We start from the raw sequence: 16581 nt of genomic DNA, 5'->3' as shown, positions 1-16581 counted from the left end.
CAAGACACTCCATTTTCTGACTCTGTGTCCTTTTGCCTGGAATGTTCTTCTTCCTCATCTCTACCTCCTGGATTCCTGCCAGTCTCAGTTCAAATCCCCCCTTCTGCAAAAAGCCTTTCCTGGCCCCTCTCAATGCCAGGGCCTTCCCTCTAAGGCTGCCTCCACTTGCCTTGCACAGATGTCCTGTGTGCTCAGGTGTCTGCGTGCTGTGTCCTCTCACGATAAAGGGAAGGAGGGCCCAGGCTGCTTTTGCCTTTCTGCGGATGCCCAGTACTTAGCACGGTGCCTGGCACACAGTAAGTGCTTAGTAAGTGCTGGCTGCCCCAAGAAGTGATGAACACAAAGAACAGGAAGCAGGGTGCAGAATCATATTAGCTTGGTAAAATATAGTTAAGTTAGTTACAATAATGAAACCAGGAATTGACCTCAAAAGAATCTTCTCAATCCCTTTTTACCCATAACTCAAGCTGTGTGGAATTCTGCAGGCTCTTTTCCCAATGTCAAGCTGACACTCTGCATTCCTAAACACCAAAATTCCCATCTCTCAGATTTTGTTTTTCTACCACCCCCTGATGCCAAGATTACCTAGCTTTTGCAGATGCTCTCAGCACCAGGACATTTGGGTCCCTTCTGATCCCCAAACCCTTCTACATGTCCAGATGTTTCCCCTCCTGAAATGAGGACCAGGCCCTTCTGACTTGAACCTCTGCCACATGTCTTTGTTCTCTGGCCACTCAGCCTGTCTCTGCCTTCTCAACTTCACCCATAGGTTATGAAATGAAATTACGTTCCACTCCTCAGTGGAGGGGGGACACAGATGCCATCCCTAAGCTGGCAGAGGAGATGGCAGAAGATAGGAGGTCTTTTAGTACAGACGGCCAAAAAAAAAACAATCTGAAGCCGAAGATGAAAAAGTACTAATTAGGAAATTTTAGTCTACCTCGCTTTAGTCCAGTGTAAAAGTTCTCTCTTCTAATAAGTTCTTACACAGTTGAAAAGATCTACAGGACAGAGATTTACCACACTTATTAGAAACTGGAAAGGAATTTCTACAGATTTCTTTTCCTTTGCATAGGTATTCATATGTTCATATTTTTTCTGGGATAACTTTTAAAGATTTCTTGAGGCTTTGGTGTTCACATAATGAAAGTATTTACTTAAAAAAAAAAGACTGAGTTTCAGATTACTCAGATATTCCTAGGAAAATTTCCTTTTTTTGGGAGATGGATGTAAATGAGAACATGTGAGATAGGCCAAAGGATTCCAAATACAGAAGAGTGTACCAAATATACCACCTAAGGAACCTTGACACTGTGTTAAGATGGGTTATAACTTACTATAACCTTGTCCACTTGAAAATATCAACAAATACTCAAGTTTTATGAGTAGGTAAGGTTAGAAGCAATCAAACGAGATTTATTCTTGATGGTGACCCAAGAAAACGTAGAACAATCCCCTTCAACAGGCCCGGAGAAAATGTCAAGAGTCCTCCAGAGAATCCATAGAGACTCATAGGAGGTAGGGAGGTGAGTGGACACTACAGAGGAATGAAATAAGCCCCTTTCTTCAAGGGGAAATCAAGGGGAATCTCTTCCTGAGATAGTGGGGAGGTTCCCAGAAATGTTTCTCCGGATGAATGAGGGCCTGTTTTATTAGGGTAGTCTGAAATACCAACTTAAATTTGAGTCTTCAGAATTCTGGTTTTCAGAAAGGGCCTGAGGTCCTTTTGCCAGGGTTAATGAAGAGGAGAGAACATTATCCCTTTCTGGTCTTCAAGCATGCCATGAGCACTGACTGATTCCAAGACAGACACTGCTCTGACCCACAATATCACACCTAGGGCTAGGCTCATTTCAAGGTCAAAGTGACAATTCTGACACTTCCATTACTTTTCCCCATTTGCTAGAAGCACACACACACACACACACACACACAATGGTGACTGGAGTCACACATGTGGCTCAGGTTTAGTACAGCTCTTCATTTCCTGATAAAATTCTCAACAGCTAAATTGTACCAGCAGATGAACCTGTCACAATTTCTTGGAAAAGGAGTAACTTTTTAACTTTAACCTGAAATCCAGTCTCTTTCTTTTAATGGCTACTGTTTTTCAAATAGATTTTTTGAAATGAAATCTTACCTAACAGATTTCAAATAAAAACTTCCCTCACAAAGCATGCAATCTTTTTGGGGACCAAGGGTGACAAGGCAGGGATAGACAGACCAAGCCTTCCCTCAGTCTCACCCACAAGCTGCTCACCAGACTTTCCACATCAACAAGGTCTAAAAGCACCTGCAGGAGTCGGCAGAGTCACAGAAAGATGCTATGAGTACAACGGTATCAGAGAAAACCGGAAACACTCAAAATCCCGTGTGACCCCCGGTGCTCAAAACCACCCCCCTCCACCCCTCCTCCCCCACCGGCCCAGAAGCCAAGCACCACCACTGGCTCTCCGCCTGTTATGCCGGGCAGATGAGGGGCCTCACCTTGACATCAGCAATGAGAGCATCTTCATCTTCGATCCCCGTTGGGACACACTTCTTGTGTAATGGCAGTGACTCTAGCTTATCCACAAGGCACCGGAGACCTTCCAGCTCAAAATGAGTTAGGTGAATCTGCTTGTCCTTCCGGGGGCTACACTGAGGATCCCACACTTGACCGTTGTGGGAGCTCCGGCCAGACTCTGAGGACGAGTCCACCGACAAGGTTCTCTTTAGCCCTTGCAGGTTCCTGCAGGTTTTGCCCAGCCCGTCATAATCCACGTTGACGCCATTGGCCACGGGGCTGGTGAGGATGGAGCGTCGGCTGCTCAGGCGCCTCGGCTCCTTCTCTGAAGCCTCCTCATCTACGCTTCCAGACTCCAAACCATTTAACTCCAAATCTGCAGAGGCAGAGAAGAAAACCAAATAAGACTATAAGATAGCGCCCCAGGGATCCCACGTAAAAGTTGACCTGGGAAGTTCACATTTGGGGACAAAATGAGTCGGGTAGGTCAATCTATGTTAAAATTTAAACTCTCTTTTCAGAATTCCACAGCATGTGAGTTGGAAGGGACCGTCAAGGTCAGCTACGGCCCCCTGTACCTGCGCAGGAATGTGCTGGTAAGTGGCCAGGTTTAGGAAGAAGGAAGGTGCGGGCTGTGCCAATCAAACGTTACGCCAGACTAACAAGCTTTCAAAGCTAAAAACCACACTAAGACTTTTGGGACACCACACACACACAGAGTTTACAGCCATAAATACATGCATGTCATATGCACAATGTACACATATTATGCACATGATACATATTCAAATGTAAGACAGTTTGGGAGTAATATTTATCAACCAAAGTTAATGTGCACGTGCACACAGGCATAACAGAATGTGTGTATAATACAGCACTGTGATATGCATACATGCCGTTACTACATACAGACATGCACATTGTTTTTCTGAATTTTTTATTTTTCCAAGTTCCATGTAAAAACAACTCCAAAAGCATTTTTGTCTTTAAATTCTGAGTTCCCGACTCTCTCTGCCCTCCCTCAAGGGTGAGCAGTCTAACACGATGCAAGCTCTGACATCTTCGCTCACTTGCTGCTGCACTAAGGTCTAAGCTTGCCGGCAGCAGGGATCAGCTCAGTCTCTGCACTTGGATCCCCCGGGCCTTGCACACAGCAGGTGCCTCATAAATGCTTGCTGACTGACTGACGTCCACCAACAGGAAAGGCAGGCACTAAGCACCTCCCTGCAGCAGCCCGGGTCTTTCAGCCTCCTGCAGGAAACGCTGCCAGCTTCCACCGGGGGCTCCTCGCTCTGCCTCCGGGGCCAAGCAAGCTGATTCTCACTCCCCCCCATCCCCCCGGACGGGCCTGCAGAGAGCCACCGTGCTCTGCCTGCAAGCTCTTCTCTGGGCTAGACACTGCCAGGGCCGTCAACCGATGCTTGCCGGGTGCAGCTGCCAGGCCTTTGCCCACCACAGCTGGCCTTCTGACCGGCCAAGTCAGCACTCAACGCCATGGACTCCAAGCCTCCCACCAGGCACGAGGAGCATTCGGGTGGCTGCGCTGACTTGCGCTGAACTGTACTTTGCTCAAGTTCACCACATCTTTTTCACACGACCTGCCGGAAGTAGGGCTGGATGCCTAGAGGCAGCTGGTGATGCAGTGGGTAGAGCCCTAGGCCTGGAGCCAGGAAGACCTGAGTGCAAATCCAATCTCAGATACTTATTAGCTGAGTGACCCTAGGCAAGTCATTTACCCTCTGCTTGCCTCAGTTTCCTCAATTGTAAAATGGGGATAATAAGAGGACCCACCTCCCAGCATTGCGGTGAGGATCAAATGATGTAACTCTAAAGCGCTTCGCACAACAGTTGGCACACACTGTCCTAGCAATGCGAGCTAGTGATACGTTTTTCTTATTATTACCGTTTGCCAGCTTTCACTGCGTTTGAGACCAATGTCACGAGATTAAGCTTTTACATCTATCCCCATTTAATTTCATCTTGGACCCTTCTGAGACGAGAGAACCTTCCAGGCCTGGAGGCCCATTAGCCACAACCCTTTGGGATTCCCACAACGAAAAAATCTTTGGCAACTGCCTTGTTAAAAACCCAGAAATGCGGGTAGCTAGGTGGTGCAGCGGATTGAGCCCCGGCCCTGGCGTCAGGAGGAGCTGAGTGCAAAGCCAGCCTCAGACCAGACACTTGACGTGTACTGACTGTGTGACCCCTGGGCATGTCACTTAACCCCATTGCCTAACAAAAAACAAACAAACAAACAAATAAATAAATAACATGAAAAATAAAATAAAATAAAAAACCCAGGATCACTGCGTTTTCCATGTATATGCCACTGCCTGGATCTTCTGGCTTTATAAACCCGATCAAAAATGGAAAAGATTATCTGGAATAATCTTCTTCTTGATTAACATAGGCTGGCTCTTGACAATCACCAGCCCTCTTTCGAAATGCTCACAGACTATATCCTGTAACATTCAAGAGTTCTGTCACAAAGTAAAGCTCACTGGTCCACAATTTGAAGAATTTACCTCTTCAATTTGTTTCTGTTATGTGTCTGAGGCCAGATTTGAACTCAGGTCTCCCTGAATCCAAGGCCAGTGCTCCATCCACTGCGCCACCTTGCCGCCCCCACCTTCTTCAATCTGAAATGCTGGAATGCTTGGCTGACCTTCAGGCCTGCGGTACTCTTCCCATTTTTCAAGGCCACCCCCAGCAGTGCTTGGGATGCGCTTTGTCTAGCACCAGTAAACAACTCCTGGAAGGCTGCTGGCCGTTTCTTCTCTTGTCCTAGCCCTCTGCCAGTCATTTCTGTCCTACCTGTCCCAATCTGAAAACTGACTTCTTGTTATGACACTGAGGAAATGTTTCTCTAGAGCCCATAAAAGCTCCCAAAGAAATGAAGCTGATTTCTGGCAACATTCTAGCACACCCCACTGCACAGAACTTTGTTTGCTTTTCTCCTGCCCCCTCACACTCCTGGATCTGCTTTCCTCTTTCCACTGAGGGACACTAGGACCACCCATGACCACCGCTGAGCCTTGCTCATGGCACTGTGTGGTGCCAAAGGGGCTTGTAGGCCCAGAAGCATTTATTAAGCACCTACCTTGTACCAGGAAGTATGCCTGGTCTTGGGGATGCAAATATGATGAATGGGATAGTCCTCGCCCCTAAGTGTGAGGCAGGAAAATCTGAGGAGAGCTAACTCTTTTGGTAATAAATAACTGATCCATAGTTGTATAATCTGAGAAAAAAAGGATGAGCCAAAGACTTCAAGAAAGACACAGACTTGGTATATGAATTCTGTGACAAGACAGGGAAGCTCTTAGGAGTCAGAAGGAAGTGAAGCGTTTTGATGAAGGATGGATGTTTTGTAATGGGTCGTGTAAACGCTAGGAGAGATAGTGTGGCAGAGACGAGGTGCCCCTGGCACGGATAGGCCTTGGGACTCTGGACAAGCCTCACAAACCTGAGGAACAGCGACTGGCCACCCGTGGAGCGAGACCACAGGTCTGTTCCCCAAAAGAGTAGGAAAATGCCGAGACAATGTGCCTGTAAGGTGGAAATTCCACGGGGGAAAAAATTTGTCCTTCCAATATTATAGTGTTGGCTTCTCTATCTCTTGAGATGCTGAATAGCCTAGAGAATGTATTCTTTAGGTAATGACACAGACCAGACTTGACATCCAGAGACCAATACGGGCCCCACCCCCCACCTTTCCAATAAGCCTCCAGGACAGCATGCCCCGCTGTTCGGGACAGCCTGGAAGTGCTCCACAGAGCCTACGGTGGGGAGGATCAGATGGGCCGGCACCATCCTCCTGACGCACACAGGAGTCAGACCAGAAATAAAACTCCAGGAAGTGCAATTCTGCATTCCCCCACTCCCTAAAGACTCTGACGAGGGGAGGGAAGGACTTGGTTTCAGACTGGAGAAGACAAAGTCAAGTCAAGTACTCACCCATGCTGAGGGATTCTTTCTGGAAATCCTTGGTCAGGTGGGAGCGGTTGGTGATGCAGTAGACATAGCGTTCTAACACGTACCAACACATCTCGTAGTAGAATGGATAACGGAACTTATTTGGGACCTACATGTGGACAGGGCGACAAGCAGAATAAACTGACACTTCAATTCCAGGGAAACCAATCATTCTGAGTAATATAATTAGCCAAGGTTCCATCATTTTTCTCCCCTGAAAAAAAGTGAGAGGTTTGGACTAGATGGCCTAGCCACCTTCCAGCTAAATTCTCCAATCCCACAGGAGGCTTTTCTAGGGTGGACTGCCCACACACTGAATTAAGTGGCTTGGTCATTCTAGGAAGCTAGCTTTACTGAGAAAACAATCACCACAGAAGCCTGGTGCTCTGAAAGGCAACTCAGAACTAGTACAGAAAACAGGCTGTTAATTCCTGACTCAGTCAAATGAAGAATTAAAAAGAGAAATCTGTGTATATGAAAAATTTTCTGGACTTGGGTTTTTGGGGTAAATCTATTTGACAAAGACAGTTATGATGTCCAATTCAGAAAAACTGTACTGGGACCCATTCACTTAACACAAGAGAATCCCCAGGATCAGATCTGTTCTTGGAGAAGCAGCAGGTAAGCTTCTTAAGGGGCAGGGATCTGTTTGGATGATGTGAAAGTCCAGAGTCCGGCCCATGGTACCCTGCACACAGTAGGTGCCTTGATAAATAAATGGTTGTTGAACAGCACCGAACCCTGACGCACAAAGGAGTGATAGGGCAGGGTCAAATTGTCATGTCAGATGTGGATCTCTGCCCGTAACAAGCTACCTGTACGTGCACAAAGACCAGAAATCTCTGGCTCTAATAAACCATGACTTTCTCCCCACCTCCCCAAGAAGACTGTCCTGCTCTAACTAAACAGCCCAAGCAGTTCCCAGAATGAGAATCAGTGCACATCATGGCTGTGAAGGGAAGCCACCGGCTGTGTCAGGCCGCCGATGGGGTCCAGCAGCAGAACCCGTCCCCCACTGAGTCCACTTCCTGCCATCCTGTGCAACTCAGAATTCAACTACTGACTTGAAAAGCTGTTTTGAATCTAGTCTAGACTCCCTAAGAATGGCCAAATCTCCTTCTGGGTTGAATGGAGAACTCTGTAAGCACAGGGAAAAGCAAGGAGACAGGTGGCCCTTTCCAGGCAGTCGAGGTGATCCCTAGACAAAAAGGAAACTGAGCCAGGACCGTGGAGCCCTAAGAGGAAGGTCCTGCTACAAAGTGCTGTTTGCTTTTCTGCTCTGAGGCTAAGAAAACCCAGAAGAGCCTTCCCAGATCCCACCCCTTCACTTTTAGCTCTGATAAAAAGCACAGGAATGACCAGGAATCAGGAAGGGAGGTTTGTCTCTCTCTACTGGTTAAAGTGACAGTTTCCAAAATCCATTAATTCTTGGACTTTGTTTTAGGGGTCCTAGAGGATATGAGCATTCAACATTCAACTGTTTAATTTGGTGGTCGAGAGAATGATTTGTGATCGAGTTGCCTCACTACGCTGCTTCACAAGTATTGTCAATGCCAGACAGAGGAGCAGTGACAAAGTTCTATGGAAACTGGTAACCTACTAATGAAGAATCTCTTCAGCTCCTGTTCTCCATTAGGGACTTCCACAGCCTCAATTTCAGTGGAGCGAGAGGAAGAGTCATGCCTAGAAGAGCCCTAATGGCGGAGCTGCTCAGGCAGCTCGCTTCTGGACACAGTCTAGGCAAGAACAGCCTGCATTTCGATGGTACTTTGTCCTTTTCAAAGAACCTTTATGCAGAGTGAGTTGCTTTCTCATAAGCTTCACAAAGCAGATTCAAGTCCATTCGAGCCATTATTAAGTGCCTACTGAGGACAAGGCAAAATGCTCAGCACAGGGGACTAAAAGACAAAAACCAAGGTGGGGACAGTCCTCAAAGAGCTGACAGCTATTGGGCAGATATGGAAGGAACAGATGAGCACATGTTGCTCATTCCTGGTCCACAAAGAAGGACATGGAAAACAGCACTAGCTGCCGGGGCTACTGCCCACGGAGGCTTTTGGTACAACCTCTGTACACTGCTGCGGGGAGGAGTGGGCTGGGCCATGCAGAGACGGTCCAATGTGGCAGTCAGCACTAGGAGGGTGTTGGAGAGGGATTTTTATTTACAGATTCTAAGAATGGACCAATGCTCATGAATCTGTCCAGTCAATTAGAAAGTATACTTGAAAACCTTCCAGATTCAAAGGAGGCTCCTGGATTTAGGAATGGTATGGAAAAAAAATAATCGCCTTTCCTCTCAACTGCAATGCCACCGAAACATGTAGAAGTGACTCCTCTCTGAGGCTGGCCAATTAACAATCCAAGAAGCTACAAATTACTGGAGCCTCAACAGAAAAGAACTCTATCACAAATTGGGCCTCTGCTTATAGGATCACGGGGTCCAAATCAGAGCTAAAGGACCTTAGGCCGTTTCGTCCAATCCCTCATTTTAAAGAAGGGGAAACTGAGGCCTGGAGAATGAAAGGGAATTATGATTTAACTTCATTTTTACTATGAAGTGAACTACATATTTTCTATTGCAAATCACTGGCCTCCACAGCTTCGCCGCCATCTTGTTTGTATTTTTTGTAATTTCTTTCATCATGACTTAAATGGATTACTGCTGCTTAACTTCAGGAACATTTGCGACTTCAACTCTGCTTCCCATCACGTCTGAATCCTACGAAGAACAGGAAGTTCTTCGCCAGCATCAGTGCGGCAGCAACACAATGAGCTAGCTTCTGTATTCAGGGTGAACAAACGCATTCAGTTTATTTAGGATTCTGTCTCAGTCTGTACAAACTTGTCAGTGAATATGATACAAAGTCAGATCCTGGATGAAGAGGCACAGAACCGGTAAAGCGACTAGGGAATGTAACAGGCACACAAGTTCAAGGATGTAAAACTCAAGCTGTCAAACTACTGGAACAATGAAGATAATTTTTTAAAAATTCAAATACTGTTTACTAGCAATTTATAGAAAAATGAAAGATTCAGAGGATAAAGATGACATGAGAAAAGAAAATGGCCTAAAAGTGACCCAAAAGATTGCTAGCTGTTCACTGCTAGGAAGGACCTGAAAACAAAGCAAGGACACATGGGTCTGGCTAAAATGCTGAACCTTGGGGGTGGCTAGGTGGCGCAGTGGCTAGAGCACCGGCCCTGAAGTCAGGAGGACCTGAGTTCAAATCCGGCCTCAGACCAAACACTTGACACTTACTAGCTGTGTGACCCTAGGCAAATCACTTAACCCCAACTGCCTAAAAAGGAAAAAAAATGCTCAGCCTTCTTTGCTTTTTCCTAGGTGCTAAGATGAAAACTGATATCCACATTTTGTCCCAAAATAAACTAAAGACCTGAGAGTAAAAGGTTCACAAATCTTTAGTCACTGCTACTTACCCGTGTCCGATCTTCAATGTTGTAGATTTTGAGCTGCATGGGGATGTTAAAACTGTGCAAAAAGTTGCCCCCAAACACTAATGTGTCTGTAGGGGTGTACACTGCATGAATCCAGCCTAAAGAGGTAGGAGAACCAACAAGGTCTCAAGTTAGAGAAGGATTCTCTTGGAGAAGACATGACAAGCTCTCCCCCCATCCTAGCCCACTCTTCTTCACCGTGCTCCTCCATCCTTCCTCCTGAGTGAGCCCTACTCCATCCTCAGCAGTTCTTAGGAGGGGTGGAAGAAACGAGAACCACCCTTCTACCACCCCCCACGCCCCAAACTGCTACACACCACGCTCAGGAGGGCCAAAGCCGTGGATACGTCTCGAACACCTGGCTCAATGCCAACACCCGAGTTCAGGACTCACTACCACTTCCCTGGAAACCTTCAACAGCTCCTTTCAAGGTTTGCCCCATGCTTTTTCTCCCTCAAAAATGCCTGTCACACACTTCCTGAAGAATCTTTCTGTCCAAAAAGACCCGGCCAAGTCACTCCTCTGCCCAACAGGCTTCATAGGCTCCCGAAGGCCTATCCTGAGTCCAGTTCAGACTCCTGTGCCTGGCCTCTGTGCCCCATCTCCTCTCCTCATACAATCCACAAACCAGCCAGATGGCAAAGCTAAGCCTCCTACACACATCCACCTCGAGGCACTTTTGTAGGTAGTTTCTGCCGACTAGAAGGCCTCTCCCCAGCCCATCTTCCCCTGAACTGCCTCTGCCCATCCTTTAAAGGCCAACTACAGGACGGCCTCCTCTGGAAAGTCGTCTTCTTCTTCTTCCCTTGGTTTGTAGTAAGTTCCTGCTTCAAAACCTCAAGTGGCAATTTGTTTTGTAAATCTCTACTACCCTTATCAAGTCATGATGGGAGTGAACGAATGGGAAAACGTTTAGTAAGCGCTTGCTATGTGCTTTATTATGTGGTTTATCCTCCAAGGTCTCAAGCCCCGGCTCTGTAGAAGGCTAGAGTAGAAACGATGAGCATTTCCACACCCCTTGGCCCAGTGGGCTCACTACGGGCACTCTGCCCTAAGGACATTGCTGGCAGGAAAGACATACCCAGCTGTGCAGAAATATTCCTAACGGCAAAAAGACAGGAAGCCAATTGGATGTTCACAGAGTGGGGAATGGTGAATGTAGCTAATGGAATATAACTGTGCTCTAAGAAGTGATGCTGGGCGTGGTTTCACAGAAACCTAGGAAAACTCAGAGGAACTGAGAGCGTGAAATGGTACAAGCGGGAGAACAGTCTATGCAGTAACAGCACCACAAAGACCAGCAGCTCTGGAAAGCTTCAGAAGCACGGCCACCCACACCTGCAGGGGATTCACGACGAGACACAGGCCCACTTCCTGACACACACGGGCAGACCGACACTCCCATCTTGGGGGCACAGCGAAGGATGGGGGGAACTGGTTTTGTTTGACAACGTACTTTTATTGAGTGTTTTTTTGCTTTTCCTTTCCTTTTCAATGGAAAGAGGGATAGAGGGAGAGAAGGTGGAGTTTTTAAGATTAAAAAAATAAAATGAGAACCACTTAAAAATGAACTATGACATACTAATGAAATGTAATTACTGCACCAGAGGAAACAATGAATTGGAAGAATTTAAAGAAGGCAGAATCAGACGAACATCAGATACACTGACTACTGCCGTGCAGTTAAGAGAACAGCACAAAGAATTTACTGTGTACCCATCCTCAACAAGGCCCAGGAGGCTCGGAAGAACAGGGATGATGCAGTCAGCATGTCGTCGGGGACGGGTTAACAAAAGCTAAATAACGGAGGTGATGGGAATGTGTGGGTCAGTGGCAGTCAACCCATTTCCACAGGCCTCAGGACCTATCAGTCAATGCTGCCTCCTCAGTCATCTCTCACTGCACGTACTCGATAGCTCTGGGCTCAAGGGAAGGTGGCGGCGGCTCCGCCCACTTTGCTTACCTGAGGGAATAACAAAGGTGTACCCCTGCTTGAGCTCGATGCGCTGGCACTCTGACACACGGTCACCCAGGAAGATGTCGCCCTGTTTCCCCGACAGCAGCCAATTCTCGTACAGTTCCAGGTTTTGGGCCGTAGGTGGTATGAGCCAGAAGACCTGGGAGAGGAAAACTTCAGTCCATAAACAGTCATTGATAGGACCCTTGATACTCACTCCCTAGATGAGGTAATGGTCGCTCGGGTTCAAGACCCTTCATTTTAAAAGGTGCAGCTTTTCAACCCAAGACTACTTTTTTCTGCCATGGCACCCTCTAGTTCACTTCTAGCAGAGGACAGAATGAGGCCATAAGCCTTTAGTAGCATGACTGCATCTCAGACCTAGGACTGGAAGGGACTTCCAAGGCTATTGAGTCAAACTGAGGCCCAGGAGGTGAAGTGACTTGGCCAGTGTTCCCTCAGAAGAGGGCACCAGAGAAGGACTCTCCCCATCGCCTGTCTTCACTTCGCATCAGCATGCTGGGCCACAGGGAGAGGCCAGACCCTGGGATCACTGTGGGTGACTGCCAATCTTTGAAAAACGGACAGAAGAGCCGCAGATCGGGCCAAGTTTCAGATGCATGCTTCTACAGTCCAGAGGTGAATATAAGTTTGAGTTGACTGCATTTATCAATTGCTTTCAGCTTCCGGTGCAATAGAAGCTCCTTGAGAGCAGGGACTTCATTTATCTCTCTGCCCCTGCTGCTTAATACACTCTTTTTTCTCAGTAACTTCTAGCCTTAAGAGAGCTGAAGCATGGGGTAGCTAGGTGGTGCAGTGAATAGAGCACTGGCCCTGGAGTCAGGAAGACCTGAGTTTAAATCCAGCCTCAGACACTTACTAGCTGTGTGATGTTGGGCAAGTCACTTAATCCTGACTGCCTCAGAGAGCACACACGCACAAGAGAGAAAGTGAGCGAGTGCAGGCTAGGGCACTAAGACGTTAAGTTACTTATTTAGGACGTACAGAGGCAGGACGTGAATCGAGGCCTTCTTGACGTGAGCCTTATCTCTTACTCCCTCTGCCACCTGGACTCTCACCTTGCACAAAAGGGGTGTTCAGTGTTTGCTGAATTACGGCAACAGACACAATTGTTCAGCATGTCTCCACCCAGAATGGTTTGGAAACTTCCTCACAGATGTTACTGAGGAAGCTCACTGTACAAGAAAAACTTCCTCTCCCATTCGCAGTCTTTGGTCTTCTGATTTCCTGGGCTGGGGCGGAGAACACCCCAGCAAAGTTGGGGCTCAAGAACCCTTCCAATGTGGGTGGCCCTGTGTGTGCAGTTGCCTAGGGGAATTCCACTCTTCACCAAACTCTCGTAACTCTCTCTACCAAAATAGTTATGCTGGGCATTTATCTTCTAGAACAGCTCAAACGTACCACCATTCAGACTGAATGACATAATCCTTAACCTTCAATCCCACCACAAAGATCTCTCCACAATGGCACTGTACCTTTCCCCCCTGGTGTATGTGGTACCAGACGGATGTGCCGCCGAAATCCACGTGAAAGTCTGTGTAGCAGCCCCGGACGCTCATGAGACAGTACCTGGCCCCAAAGGAGGAGACCCATGAGGACAATGAAAGATGTAAGCGCTCACAAAGCCAACGTGTCAGTAAACTTTGCCAAGCTCATCCTCTATAAAACATGGAGGCTGAAGGCTCAAGAGTCTTCATCTGGATAAAGAACATATACTAAAAATCTAATTTTCCAAAGAGAAGTTTGACTTTTCAATTCAACAAGTCGATAAGAAAAAACCCAAGCATCAGGAAAAGGAAAATACTAAGCTTGGACATGGGTCAATGTATGACGGAGTGGGGATCCTGGAAAAGGTACTTGTCCAGAATAATTAAACCTACAGGACTTAAGAACATAAAAATTCCCAAAGGGGTTTTGTTGGGAGGGAATAAGAAAGCCCTTACACGTGTAAGGAGCGGTTGTTATGGGGGGCTCCTGTCTCCCCTCCCCCAACTACCTTGTATTTATTTTGCATCTTCATACACACCCATATCCACCCCCACCCCAAACGCCTCTCAACAGAATGTAAACTTCTTGACAGGGACTGTGACTTTTCCGTCTGCCTTTCCAGAGCCCAGCATCAGCAGATGCTCAATAAATGCCTATTGATTACTGACCCCCTTTCCTCAGTTTGGCCCCTGCCCCACAGTCCTCGGTCACAGCTGCTGTAGGGGTTCCTGATGGCCATGCCATCCTCACCACTCCATGTTCTCACTCTGAGTGGGAAGAAAGTTGAGTCTGTATGTGACTCAACAGCCAGACAGAGAGCTTTCTTATCTACATAATTTTAGGTTAGATTTTCCTTGAAAATTTAAATCCTCCTTTCTCCATATGACAGAATTCTTCTCTGCCTAGCTTGCTCTGCCTCTAATCATCTGCATGTGTAGCCGGGGGGACATTGCCTTCACTTACTTCTGCACTTTGGGGTACTGCATCTCCAGGATGGCATTGGTGGATTCTGTCTGGCTTTCCTTCAAGTGCCTTGGCCACATGTTGTCTACCCAATCGATAAAGTCCACCTAGAAGAAACAGGGAAAGTTAGGTTAATGTTCACGCCGATTCTCACTCTTTCCTCCCAACAATCCTGGGATGGAGGCAGTAGCTTAAGAGAGAGACTAAGAGACTTGCCTGTGGCCACAAAGCTAGCCAATGTCAGGCCTGGTGTAAAGGCCAAAGGAAATATGACCTCTCTCAAGCCACTTATAATACCTTTGACCCAAAAGTCCATCACAGGAGCCACAAATAAGTAAAATGGTACTTTGTTTAATTTAGGGCAATGGGCAAGTACCAAAGGGCTAACTATGAAATGATAATAAAGACACGGCCTTTCATCAAGGTAATCACAAACACCAAGGCCTCAAAGAAAACCTTCTATGGTGGGGGCCGAGGTCTCAGCTGGCGGAAAAAGCACAGGAAATCCTAATGGTCAAGGTCCCTGAGAACTGTTCAAACAAATCCAAAGGTAAAATTCAAAATACAGAGTGGATTCACAGCAGACATTCTGCATAAGAAAAAATGGTGCCAGTTCTATCTCTGCCACAAGTGAACTGTGTCAGGCTGGCCGAGTCAGAATTGCTCTGGGCTTCAATGTCTTCAACTGCATAAATGGGAGGAGAAAGAGCCTGGAGTAACGGTGAGCAAGCTAGCCTCAGAGTCAGGCAGAGAGCCCCCCAGGTCCAAGGCCTACCTATGCCACCTACTGGGTAGCCACGGCCGTGTCACTTAACCAATCGTGTCCCAAGCAACTCTCCAACACTAGAAACTGCCAAGTAGTTTTTGATCTGAGCTGGTTTTTGAAAAAATTTGTTCTAGGAAAACCCTACTCCAATGAAATGACAGGCCCAGTCAGGTCCAGAGGGACAATGATAATATCAAACAAGATAACAATTGTGAAAATGTTTTGAAAAACATATAGCATTAAATAATTAAGTCAATAATATCATTAATCAAATCCTACTCAAGCCACAAGCCCTTCCAATTTCTTTTATCTTGGCATCCGCTGGGCTTTGGGAATCATTTTGGCACAGAGATTTTTATTAGAATGATATTGGCTGTATTAGGAATATACCTTTATCCTGAAAAAGACTGGAAAACACCCAGGTTTTCAAATGCCATCACATTTCTATTGCAGCCCTTCCCCAAAAGACATATATCTGCTAGGCATCCAGTGGCAGGGTGCTAATTTGGGACAGCACGGGCTGAATCTTCACACGAAGCCTACAAATCCAACCCATCGCTTGCCTGCCCGACTGGACAGGAGCGGATTAAACGGCTTCACAATTCTGTGGTGCGCAGAATGCTAGATCTGACTGCACAGGGTTAGAGACAAACGGTCATTGTGGCAAGCACCTACTGCGTGACCCATCGCGCTGCCAGGTACCATCTTTGCGCAGCACGCTGAGGGGCCACCCCAGCAGACCGAGCCCAGAGAACCAGCCAGACTAAAAGCGCCCGTGCAGAAGACCCTGTCAAGGATTTCTTAAGGTCATGAAGAAAAGGATGGTCACTACAGGGCTGGAGAAGGAAAAACGACACTGTCCTCACTTTGAAAAAAGGAAAGTGTTTGGCACGTGTAAGCAAACTGTCTGTAGATGAGTCTGACTTTAATTCCTGCCAGATTCTAGGCCCATATCCTAAAGAGCTGGTTAGTGATCACTTAGAAAAGAAGGTGGCAATAATCCCACGGAGCCAGCATGACTTATAAAGGGCAGGCCTCCCAAACCTGGTTTCCTATTTTAAAAGGATTAGAGAACTGACAGATCAGTGAATGCTCTAGATAAAGTTCACCCAGATTTGTTTAAAAAGCATTTTGAGCTTTTCTTGTAAGAAAGAGGTGGACTTGATGGCACAACTGGATAGAATGGCCAAATCCAAGGACTTTGGCGTAAACGTAGCAAGAAGTCTCCAAGGACTCCCTTGGCCCTGGGTTATGTTGTTTTTTGGTCAGTGACTTGGATAAAAGCTTATCAAATCTGCCCACTTGGGATGAACAGCTAACCCAATGGATGGCAGACAGAGGATAAATCCACAAAGACGAATTTCAACAGGCATGGAAATTAAGTCAGACACTTAGGTTTGGGGGAAAAAAAAGAAACAAAAAAACAAACCAACCTTCACAAGACAGCAGATT

At 46.8% G+C, this 16581-nt stretch overlaps 1 protein-coding gene across 2 annotated transcripts in view; it reads right to left on the bottom strand.

Moving 5' to 3' along the window:
• Positions 1–16581, bottom strand: part of KDM2A (lysine demethylase 2A) — a 98562-nt gene that overhangs the window by 18484 nt on the left and 63497 nt on the right. For both annotated transcript variants that reach the window (XM_020968124.2, XM_078148110.1), the window contains exons 7-12: positions 14364–14470; positions 13388–13481; positions 11898–12051; positions 9917–10032; positions 6461–6587; positions 2488–2882 (exon numbers count right to left, since the gene is read on the bottom strand). In XM_020968124.2, coding sequence (XP_020823783.1) covers positions 2488–2882; positions 6461–6587; positions 9917–10032; positions 11898–12051; positions 13388–13481; positions 14364–14470 — 993 coding nt within the window. The remainder of the gene's footprint in view (positions 1–2487; positions 2883–6460; positions 6588–9916; positions 10033–11897; positions 12052–13387; positions 13482–14363; positions 14471–16581) is intronic.

This window comes from Phascolarctos cinereus, unplaced genomic scaffold (assembly GCF_003287225.1).
Source record: "Phascolarctos cinereus isolate Bilbo 61053 unplaced genomic scaffold, phaCin_HiC Scaffold_9;HRSCAF=440, whole genome shotgun sequence".
NCBI lineage: Eukaryota > Metazoa > Chordata > Mammalia > Diprotodontia > Phascolarctidae > Phascolarctos > Phascolarctos cinereus.
The sequence above is the reverse complement of the archived record's forward strand: the minus strand, read 5'-3'. Positions and strand labels throughout refer to the sequence as shown.